This window comes from Cololabis saira, chromosome 6, assembly GCF_033807715.1.
Source record: "Cololabis saira isolate AMF1-May2022 chromosome 6, fColSai1.1, whole genome shotgun sequence".
In the NCBI taxonomy this organism is placed as follows: Eukaryota; Metazoa; Chordata; class Actinopteri; order Beloniformes; family Belonidae; genus Cololabis; species Cololabis saira.
The window spans coordinates 18629881-18641905 of NC_084592.1; the positions used below are offsets into that span (position 1 = coordinate 18629881).

Consider the following 12025-nt stretch of genomic DNA (forward strand, 5'->3'; position numbering starts at 1 on the left):
CCGTCCTCTACTCCCGTAGCAGAGGATTCTGGCAGTGAAGAATGTGGTGTCTGCAAGTGTCCACAGCCAAAGATGCCAGTACAATGTCAGATCAAGATGTCAACTATGGTGGTTTGAGCCCTTTCTTTATTACTGAACTATAAAATGGGATCTGAAGAATAAAATAACCTTAAACCGCGCTCAAACCTTAACCTTACACAAAATCTGTAAAATTAATTATAGAGAATCCAGAGAGGCTGGAAAGCCAGCAGTCCTGACTGAACTCCACTGAAAACTTGTGGCATCAGCTTGAGCATGGTGTTCATGCCAGAGTGACCAACACAACCACGTTGTCGGACTTGTGAAAAATGCTGCTTGAAGGATGGGATGCCATCCCACAGCAGTGTGTGACCAGGTTGGTGACCAGCATGAGGAGGACGTGTCAGGCTGTTGTGGCTGTATATGGTCCTTACGGCTGAATTATGCTTCTGCGTCAAAATGGCGCCGTGCCTACGGCGTGTGGTTTGGATCGACGCAGACGACACGCCGTCACCTGCGGCGTCACTGACCTGCACCTCCCGAAAATTGTAACTACGCGTGGAGGAGACGCAGACCACACGCAGACCGAGAGGGCTGTGATTGGTTCGTTTGAAAGCGAAGCATTTCCGGTTTCCGGTTTGAAGCAGTAGTGAACTTCCAGGGCTCTTTTCTTCGTTTATATGTGATTTTTTTTGTTTTGGTTTTTTGCACAATAGTTGTCCTTATTTCTTTGATTTACTGTGACGGGAAAAAGTCGGATAAACCATTCAGAAAAAGATCGCTAACTAGCGGCCGCGGGGGGTACTGCACCGCGACCAAATGGAGTGACGGAGAAGTCCGAAGGGTTCAGCACGGCGTCACGGCTGCGGCGTGTGCTCTGCGTTGGTGTGACGCAGAACCATATTTCAGCCTTTACACACGCTACTGAGAATCCTGTTTGTTGAATGGATATATTGTTAAATTGCTAATATGTGTTGTTTAAACTTCAATCATCCAATCCACCAAACAAGAGTCCAAATTGTTTGCAGTTGGGAGAGAAGATTTGGCAAAAACCCACACAGCTCTGCTGCTCATCCCACAAATGCATGTTCCTTACAAATGTGACACCATTTAAAAGGGGGAAAAAAACAGGCTTTTCAACAGTATAAGATGTATTGCCAAGAAACCTTTTTTACATAAAACAATTAACCTACCAAACACAATTTCCCTTGCTTTTTGAGCTAAGTTTGTAAATATCTACACAATACATCAATACATGAGTTGTTTTGAAAGTCAGATTGAGTGCTCCAAGGTCCATGCTGACTCTCAATCGCTCATTTGTAGAAAAATTGATCTTGCTTGACAGTGAGATATTTTTGGGATATGTAAGTTTTATGTCAAGTCACTTTACAACAAAGTAGCTCCATCAGACCCGATTAGCACTGGCGCCCCCCAGGGGTGCGTCCTCTCGCCACTACTCTTCTCACTCTACACCAACGACTACACCTCAGGGGCCTCTTCTGTGAAGCTCCTGAAGTAAGCAGACGACACCACCGTCATCGGCCTGATCCGTGAGGGTGACGAGTCCGTGTACAGACAGGAGGTGGATCAGCTGGTCCACTGGTGCGGTCAGAACCACCTGGAGCTGAACCCGCTCAAGACTGTGGAGGTGACAGTGGACTTCAGGAAACACTTCAGCAGAGGTTGTACTTCCTGCATCAGCTCAGGAAGTTAAAGCTTCTACTCTGCCATCATACAGTCTGTTCTCTGCACGTCCATCACTGTCTGGTTTGGATCGGCCACCAAACTAGACAGGCACAGACTGCAGCGGACAATTACTACAATTACTTACAATTAGGTCTGCGGAGAGGATAATTGGGACTAACCTCCCATCTATCCAGGACCTGTACCTGTCCAGGACCAGGAAACGGGCAGGTAACATCTCTGCAGACCCCTCAAACCCAGGGCACAGTCTGTTTGAACTCCTCCCCTCTGGACGCCGCTACAGAGCACTGTACACCAAAACCTCCAGACACAGAGACAGTTTCTTCCCCCAAGCTGTTGCTCTGATGAACTCTCAACATTTCCTACAGATACAATAGGGCCTTCGCACTGTAAGTACTCGGGCCCTAATTAAAGCTGCAAGCAGCGATGAATGGGCCCTCGCGCGTGCAATTTTCACCAATAAAGGTCAAGGACTCCAAACTAAGTCCGATGACACCACCCACGACTGTCTATGTCAAACCATTCAAAAGGTATGGCAGAAAATAGGGACTATCAAATATCGACCAATCAGAAGAAGGGGCGGGGCAAATTTGCACGAATTATGTTCAAGGACTCAAAACCGAGTCCGGTAACACCACCCACGAGTCTTTATGTCAAACCATTCAAAAGTTATGGCAGAAAGTAGGAATTATCAAATATGGACCAATCAGATGAAGGGGGGGCGCACTTTTTCTGCGTCTATCATCGCCACGGTAACGCTTTTGACTGAGAAAATTAATGCCGATCGTCGCAGGATCGAGACGCACATTTTGATGTATAACACACCTGGGTGCACGTTACGGTTCGGGTGAAGAAGCGGCCAAAGAAATGGCATATATTGTGCCAAAATTATAAGATTAATTCAACATGGCCAACTTCCTGTTGGGTTTCGGCCATGGCGCCAAGAGACTTTTCTTTAAGTTGCTACAAGATACAGGTGTGTACCGATTTTTGTGCATTGTACGTCAAACCGTATTGTGGGGCTTGAGGCACAAAGTTTTCTAGGGGGGCGGTGTTGAGCCATTAGGCCACGCCCATTAATGCAAACCATAAAAATATCAAATTTTTCGCCAGGCCTGGCTTGCGTGCAAAATTTGGTGACTTTTGGGGCACGTTTAGGGGGAAAAAAAGGCCCTCATTTCGCTGGAAGAAGGAAAAAAAAAAAAAAAAGAAACGAGAAAAACGAGAAAAACGAGAAACATTCCTCTAGATACAAAAGGGCCTTTGCACTGTCAGTGCTGTAACAATGCACCTTTCAATAACCATGTCTACGTCATACCTACTCATACCTTTCACTTTTTTTTATTGTATATATGTTAATAAGAGCTGTCATTTGCAGGAGTGGAAAGTGACAAATTACATTTACTCACGTTACTGTAATTGAGTACTTTTTATGAGTAATTTGTAATTTAATAAGGTAGTTTTTGAAATATGTAATTTTTACTTTTACTCGAGTACATTTTGACCCAAGTATTTTACTTCGCTACATTTGAACCCCCTCACGTTACTGAGTACAAAATTTATGGTGAAAATCTTTTTATTTTGCATTTTATTTTGGTTTATTGTGAATAGCAGGATCCTGCGGGCATTGGGCACTTTATTTTGTGTTTGAATACTTTGATTCTGGTTTTAGTGTTGTCGGTTGGACAATATAACTGAAAATAGTTTACACTTTACAGTACAGGTTGTGACTGTCCTTTTTGTCCTGTTCTGCGGAAGTAAAAGTTCTGTTCTGTTTTAGGACTAGGTGAAACAATCCCTTAAATGAACGGGATTGTTTCACCTAGTCCTAAAACAGATTATGTTACTGAGCTCAGCTGAGCTTTTACAAGTGTGGATGTTTAACTTTAATATGCCTCAAAGTTAATTAAAACAACTTGTGCTGGATTTGATTCGTGACTCATCCTTTTTTTGCATTAAATAACTGAAAGTAACTTTTACTCCAATTACATTTTAAATGAAGTACTTTAGTACTTTTACTCAAGTACATTTTTAGATGAGTACTTTTACTTTTACTTTGAGTAGGATTTAAGCAAAGTAAAGATACTTTTACTCAATTACAATTTTTCAGTACTTTTTCCACCTCTGGTCATTTGTCTATTTACTGTACAGTGAGCAAAAATAACCGAGTCAAATTCCCTGCCTAGTTTGACCTGACTTGGCCAATAAACCTGATTCTGGTCAGACTCGACCACCGTGAAGCCCCTGGTGCGCTCAGGGTCCCGACAGACCACGCCCCTTACAGACCACGCCCCCCATAGGCCCCGCCCCCAGCGTGACGTCAGCCCTGTAGAAAGCAGCGTCCAGCGTCCTGCTGCAGAAACCGGACAGCGCTGCAATCAAGGTATATCCACCAGCTACACACCAAAGAGACATGTTTAGCCACGACACCACTTCTCACAAATTTTGCAGTTTGTGAAGGTAGTGAATTTCAGACTGCAGAGAAATTCCTGGCTAGCGGCTATAGATAGTTAGCTCGTGTTGCGCCATTGCTGCTGCTGCGTATTGGCAAAAGGTGTTTAGGGGTAAAGAAGTGACTCTGGTTGTCGTGTTGTTTAATTCAACACTCCAGACCTTCACTGTTTTGTGGTGGCTACCGTCACCTGATCACTGTTTGTTTCCAACGTCGCCCAAAAAGTCAGTGAAGTTGTTAATGTTTGCTGTGCAACAGTTTAGGCTGATTTATGGTTCCGCGTTACACCAACGCAGAGTCTACGGCGTAGGGTACGCGGCGACGCGTATCCCTACGGCGTAGTGTACGCGTCGATTTAACGCAGAACCATAATTCAAGCTTTAGCAGTGAGTCTACTTAAGCCTGGTTGTTTCAAAAGTTCCTAAAACAGTGTTTGAATGCATTTGTTTAAACTTGTAAATGGTCTGAGCTGATGCTTTGTAGCCCTCAAAGAGATCACAGTTGTAGTTGTTAGTGCGTGGCAGTCATAATTACTTACAAACATATATATATATATATATATATATATATCAGGCTGTTTGACTGTACTTATTGAATGTTGTCCCAATTTGTCCATCTGCTCTCTAAATCTTATATGTATTACAAAGTTATTTTCAACATTAAAATTCATCAGCAGAAGCATTTCATCCTCAAACAGCAACTTTTAACAGTTTTAGATGGAAAAAAATCCTAAATGCCATAAACACATATATTTATTTGATCAGATTTACATCAGATCCCATCACATTTAGTTACAAGTGTTGACAAGGTTGGGAGCTGAAACGTGTATTCACAGGTTATCGCTGCTGTCAACAGGTTGAGAGCAGCAGGAGAAGAGGAACCCAAACAGAAAACAGGCTACACTCCCTCCTCATCAACATGGGGGCTGTTTTCTCACGATGGAGGGTTTGTATTCAAGCCTTTACTGATTTTAATATGTACGACATTCAAGCATTCAGTTAAACCATGTAACTTTCAGTTTTCAATTTGGACTATATTGGACTTTCACTTGTACTGCTATCTCTGTTGGGATAGATTTACATAGATAATCGCAGGTACACTGTTTATGTCCTTCCTGCCATTGCAGTATTTGCAAGCAAAATCATAATGCAAGCAGTGTGAGGCAACATGCACATAACAAACACACAAAAATGTGCCAAATTTGGAAGAAGAAAGAGGAAGTGTTCATATTCTGCTTACAAAGAGGAAAACTTGTTAAATGAAATGTAATGATTCTTTCTTTCATTCAAAACGTATGTTTGTTTTACAGGCTAAACCAACCACCGTGGATATATTGGAAGGAATTGAAAAGGTAAAAATAACCTTAGAAGAAAGTTTAAACAAAAGTGCAAAATAAGGTGTTTCTATCCTCCAAAGCTATAGTTTAACTCTATTCATGAAATGTTATACTGTTAAACTGTGATACTTGTTTTGTAATAGTTACAACTTTTACTATAAACATGTATTTGTGTCAGCGATTCCCAAATTGCTTTCTTATTAGCTGAGTGACGGGGCTTTACTGTTCATCTGCAGTTAAGCTGGCGTTGGGTTATTTTCAGCATCTGTCCTTGAAGTGGCAAACACATGCGCTTTTCATGTCAGGAAGACGTCGAGTGTCATTGAAGTTGTGAAGCGATGGGCCTTTTTGTTTCCTGCACAATAATTCTGTCATGCAAGAATTTATTTTATTTTATTTTGTTATGTGTTGCATTACAGCACACAAACAGAGACAATCATGTATTATGTCGTTTATTTTAAGGCTGAGCGTTGAGGTCGCTTCATCCATCGCTCAGATTGTCACACACACACACACACACACACACACACACACACACACACACACACACACACACACACACACACACACACACACTCGTGTTACAGTTGCACCACAGTGACCAAGAGGGGTTCCCATTCTGACCAGCTATTTTTAAATTGACTAGTCAGCCCTGTGAAGCAGTGGTGTTACATTTCAATTTGGAAACTCCTTATAGTTATTCCTTGTATGTTAGTTGCAAAATGATTGAAATTATTATCTAGTCTTTGTCTAATTAAGCTCAGACTAAACATTCATCTGGTATGTTCACTCTTGCCGATGTGCTACTTAGATGAATCTTCCGTAGTGCAGTGACCTTTTAATTTTTAGTCCTGTCGAAGAGGTTTGGGTTCTATATCAAAGCTGAAAAGAAAAAACTAAATAAAAAAAAAAAACTGCAAGTCTTAATAGACTTAACTTCCATTTGCATCTGTGCAAAACCACACTGCAGTACTGATAGACATGCCAGGATGGCATTGGTAGAAACAGAATTTATTGCTTGAAATGATCCTCATAAATACAAATACATGTTCCAAAATCATATCAAGTAGTCCTTTCACAAGGGTTGCATTTAAAGATATTTAAGGGACAATGATACTGAATTACTGCTTAGTCCTGTTGGAAATCAGCTTATCTTTCAGATTTTGTTTCGGACTCGAGGACAGGAACAGTAATATCACCATAAATTGCTGTTTGTAAGTTTCCGAAAGCTGTAGGAACTTTGAACTGCGCTAATGATTTCTTTAGTGTCACTTGTTTGTCTGCAACCTGAGTGTTACCGACCTGACACGATTAATTGTCAGGTCATTATCTCACAAGAGCGAAGTCAAAAATATGTAAAAACACTGTTTTTCTTTTTCAACCTAATTATCAATAATTTTTCCTCACAGGATATACAGACCCTTGAAGAATATAGGGAGAAGTATCAAAGGCAGTTGAAGATATGGGTCGGACGACTGCTTCTTTACTCATCTTTACTGTTTTTGGTCACCTTCATAGTTGTATACTTCTGCTACCTGCCTGAACAGTTGATGGGGCGCCTCATTTTGTCTCTTCCCTTTGTAATATTTCCATTTTTGTAAGTATACAGGTTATTTGATTGCATTTTCATTTAATTGTAACTGTGACCAAACATAATAATTTGTATTTTTTTTTTTTTTAAAGAGTGTGGGTTCTTCGAAAGATGCTTGTATTTATTTTTTCACGAAGAACTGAGAAAAATAGTAAGCTGATATTTGCTCTCAATATTTTGCCGCACAGTTTTTGTGTTAAAACTAAGATTGCATTTTAAACTTTTTTTCTTTTTCTTTTTTAGATGACAAGTTGGATGATATCAGAGCACAAAAAAGGAAAATAGTAAGGAATACTTATACAGTTTTCTGTGTTTCTTACATGGATTTATAAACAAAAAGAGCCTTTAACACTAGATATGTTTTTAAAAAGTGCCACAATAAGCCTCTGTTTATCATTAGCCCTGAATCTATAGGAAATCATTCAAGTAGTGTTCTTAATTATCTTGTTATATGTGTGTGTGTGTATATGTGTGTGTGTGTATATATATATATATATATATATATATATATATATACACATACAGCATTGGATAAGTACAATGAATTATCCTTGCAAGCTCATGTTGCATTAATTCATATTAAATTGAGTAGAAAAAAAATAAAGAAATCTGTCAAGTTCTAATAGTGCTCAATAATAAGGGCTGATGGATATTCACATTCTCCATAACCAAATTAACAAATGTAATAATTTTTTCAAATTATATAGACACCCCCCCCGCCCCCACACACACACCAAAAAAATAAAAAAAATACACATACAATCAAGTGAAGTATTATTATTTTTCAGTCTATTTTACTTGGATTTAATTTAAAGATTAATTACGCTACGCTACATGATGAGTGAATAATTACTGTTGTATTACAATTAGTAGGAACTGTTTCTAATGCACTGTTTTAGGGAAAGAAAGAGACACAAACATTTATCTTCAATCTTAAATGTGTTTTCCCAGCTTGAAGAAGTTATGGAGACTGAGACGTATAAAAACGCCAAAATGATCCTGGAGAGGTTTGATCCTGATTCCAGGAAAAAGATAGTGAGTCGTTTGTTTCTCAGAGTAATCTAGTTACCACATTCTGATTTGATGAACAACTCTAAAATCAAGTCATGCTCTTTTAATCTAATTTTGCTTTTCTGCGCGGAGGAACTTGAATCCACTCCAGTCGGACCTCAGATGACTCCGAAACCAGGACAAGGTAGAAACTAGTTTTAAAGAAGCTTGTACTTTTTGTACTGTTTTTCCTGTTTTTAAGCAATCTGCTTTTTTTTCCCCTTTCTAAATCCTGTGTTAGAGCTTCGCCACCGCAGTGTCATCCCTAAGACGCCAGTGTTGGTGAATCCAACACTGGCTGCTGCCGCTGCCGCTGCTGCCCGCCCCCCTCTTGCCTCTGGGCCCACCTTTTCTGGACGCTCTTCCCATTCTGCTCCAGGTGGACCCCCAGAGAGGAGCCTGTCAGCTGTAGCTGCTCAGCAGAGCTTGATGAAGAAGCCCGTGACCCTGGGAACACCTGTTCCAGGAGTTGGTGAGTTACCTGCACACAGGGGGACCGGATCATAATGTGCTCGATTAAGGTGTGATTTACTCTTCCCTGGCTCGGTGTCCCCAGTTGCTCAAAGCTCTGCGGTTTGTGTTGTCAGCAAGGTTCTGGTATATTATACAGTAGGTGTAAGAGTTAATTGTAGAAATGTTGGAAAAAATTTAAATATTTAACTTTAAAAAAGATCACGCTCAATGATGCTGCCTTTCTTAAACACGTGTATAATTATGAATCAAGTTCAGACACCATTGGTGTTAAGAAAAATGTGTCTACCATCCATTTCAAGATGGTATAATACATTAGCATTTTCAGTGGGGTTTTAAATATCGGGGAAAATAGGTATAAATTCATGCAACAAAATGAGAAACGTGTCATAAAGTAGTTAAGTGTTGAAAACAACCTCGTGCTTTAGGAGTGGTCAGCACAGAAATAATGAATATTGAATATTTAATATTCATTATTTCTGTGCTTTGACCACTCAATTAAGAAAAAGAAATCCAAATAATTGCAAACAGGAGATGTGGTGTTGGAGTAGAAGAGGCTGCATCCTGTAATTGCCATGTGGAAAACCAACTGTGAGGTATGCAAGAAGCAGGATTATATTAACTGTGATTAATTAGCCAGACCTGTGTTTGTTCTCTGGGCAATGGTCTTGGAATCCTGCTAAATATTTTATAATGCTTACCGAAATCGACTTTGGCATCGGGAACACCTCACAAATGGCTTACATGACTTGATGTTATCATCTGCTTCTGTGGAAAATTGAAAGTGAAAAGCAATTTGATACAAAGAGTCACCACAGAGTTTCCATATGTTGGTAAATTAATAACCAGCAGGATGCTGAGACTCTGCCAAGTCTCACAGAAATGACCAGTCATCTTCCTATGATTGCTCTTGATGTTAGATTATATTAATTACTACTCACCAACGCAGCAGGGATTCAAAACGTGCTTTGCAAGTCAGATCTCATGTTAAGTCATTAAGAAAATGGGACAGTTTTTTTTTTTGTTTTAATAGCATTAGTGCAATAAACTATTTCACAGAGCTGTTCCTCTAAACTGCTGAGGTTTACACTCAAGTCAGCAGGCTGAATCTGACCAGCATGGGCGTTGTTTTCACAGGGATGCACCCCCCAGGCCCGCCCTTGCCCAGACCTGTGCTCCCACAGGACAGGGGTGTGATGGACAAAGTCGTTGAGTATCTTGTCGGAGACGGCCCTCAAAACAGGTACACAAACCGCCTCAATGTAACACAGTAATACCCTTAAATATGTTCAGTGTGTGTGTGTTGTGTAGTGTTGTCACACATTACAAAAACATTGCAGTGATGAACACCTACATTTATTTCATTTCATGAGTCATGAAAGGACATTTACTGAACATATTGGTATTAAAATTAACTCCACAGTGCAGTTAACTTTCCAAAAGCAACATTGAATGACTTGCACTTGGGCTCCATCGGAGCTGTACATACTGTTTATTGTATTTACCAATAATTCATGTTTTTATGTCCTCCACATTTCATCCATGTAATGTACGCTGGACTGTCTCTCCTCTCCCAGATACGCGCTCATATGTCAGCAGTGTCTGTCTCATAACGGCATGGCATTAAAAGAAGAATTTGAATACATCGGTAAGACTTTGAGAATCCCAGCGCTCTTTGTCAGTCTCCATCAAACACTGTGCTTTCATTTGCCCTCTAGCATTTGGCAGCATAGTATATCATATGGCTCTTAAATGCCTCCGCCACTACCAACTCCTGTAAGCAAAAACGGCAAAATTGAATATGCAAAGTAGTCCTACACATCAATCTGAAATGTTTATGCATCTCAGGCAATCTTTTTCATTGGTTCCTATTCATTTATATTAATCTATGTCTGTTTGCAAATGTATTAGTGGGTTACATAAACTGGATGTATGATGTTTTATTTATGCCGTTTCAGCCTTCCGATGTGCGTATTGTTATTTCTTGAACCCTGCGAGAAAGACCAGGCCTCAAGCACCGAGACTCTGCGATGTTGCTGGCGAACAGAAGTTACCAGCTGAAGCGCAGCTCCCATCGTCTGCTCCCGAAGGTCACGACGAGCCAAGTCTTTCAGGTAATAAAGTAGTTTTTGTCCACTAAGGTATAGAAGAAAAATGGCATTTCACATGAACAGTTGTTAGTTATCCTGTTTTCCCTCTTGGGTGCTCGTTTGGGAAATACTCTTATCTAAACTGAAAAACTGCCTTTAATTTTTAGGAGAAGCCAAGCCTGACGATGTCCTCCTTGGAGCAGATACGGAAGTGGAGTGCACTCCGGCGACCACAGAGCACAGTTCTGCGTCAGAAGACACACCAGAGTCACATGACGTACCCTCTGAGAAATCTGATGAAGAGCAGGATGTTTCTGCTATGGAAGTGGAATAAAAGGATTTCAAGTGATTTCAACGCGAGACAGGCCGTGTTTCTTGATAACTGTTAGTTTACAAATAAATGCTGGGAGTTATAATGGCATGAAAACCAGCTAGCTGTTATTTGTTTGTTTGGGGGTTTTTTGGCTTACAGAAATGCCCTTCATTTTAATGTTAGTAATAGCATTGAATTAAACTTTATATCGTGTACTGTAGTACTTGCATTTGGTTGCAACTTTGATAATCCCATGTGCATTACAGCTATTAGGATAAATATATTTTTGGGGTTTTACTTTAATGATTTGTCTATTTCTTTTTTTTTTTCTCCATATTTTATTTGTCTAGATTTAATTTCTGACTTTCTGTCCTTGTGAATAGGAAACGGTATAAACGAAACACAAGCTGTTTTGTGGGAAAACTTTTATTTAAGGAAGAGTATTTATAGCTATTTTTCTTGTTTTGTCCAGTGTTGATGGCGGTATTTTGCACCACTGTGGTGCTAACATGTTTACAAAATCATGCTACCATAAAAGAAAAGCTCACATGGTACGGTATGTATTTATTACTGGAGGAGAGGAAAGCAGATTGACGCTACTGTGTGCATGTCCTACGTGCCTTTTTATATATCGAGTCTCTATTGTCAGTTAAATAAAATATTTTTACTAAAAGGAAAAGTAATTTACCTGTTATCAGTTTTAAATGACACAATCTTTTGCAGAATGTATATATTTCTGTTCTGTAAAAATACTAAATAAAACCTATGAGAACACCATTTCTGCATATTTGTTACATATTTGCAGATCGACATCAAAACGACACAAACTGCTCCTAAATAATTTACCTGTAATCTGTCTTCACCTCTGAATCCAGCTGCTCTCCCAACCCCACATTTAAACGGTCCATTTTCATTAGCGAGCCAATTTTAACTTGTGATCATCTTATTTTAGCTCATTGATCATTTCAGACAGTGTAAAATAATGGTTGCTGACGCAGCC

The 12025-nt window shown here is 39.9% G+C and overlaps 1 protein-coding gene across 1 annotated transcript; it reads left to right on the forward strand.

Moving 5' to 3' along the window:
• Positions 1-4007: 4007 nt before the first annotated feature.
• On the forward strand, positions 4008-11794 carry lnpa (limb and neural patterns a). Its single transcript, XM_061724462.1, has 13 exons — positions 4008-4105; positions 5030-5119; positions 5484-5525; positions 6920-7107; positions 7194-7252; positions 7345-7385; positions 8053-8136; positions 8245-8296; positions 8393-8623; positions 9760-9865; positions 10200-10270; positions 10581-10736; positions 10880-11794. Exons 2-13 carry the CDS (start codon positions 5093-5095, stop codon positions 11044-11046), a joined length of 1224 nt encoding a protein of 407 aa, XP_061580446.1. The 5' UTR covers positions 4008-4105; positions 5030-5092; the 3' UTR covers positions 11047-11794.
• Positions 11795-12025: the final 231 nt, after the last annotated feature.

What these genes read in the sequence shown, in the direction of transcription:
- lnpa (XM_061724462.1), top strand. Translation starts at nt 5,093, where the DNA reads ATGGGGGCTGTTTTCTCACGATGGAGG. An exon ending in GAGCACAAAAAAGGAAAATA is followed by an intron (nt 7,386 to 8,052) that starts GTAAGGAATACT and finishes GTGTTTTCCCAG; the next exon opens with CTTGAAGAAGTTATGGAGAC. An exon ending in CGACGAGCCAAGTCTTTCAG is followed by an intron (nt 10,737 to 10,879) that starts GTAATAAAGTAG and finishes TTTAATTTTTAG; the next exon opens with GAGAAGCCAAGCCTGACGAT.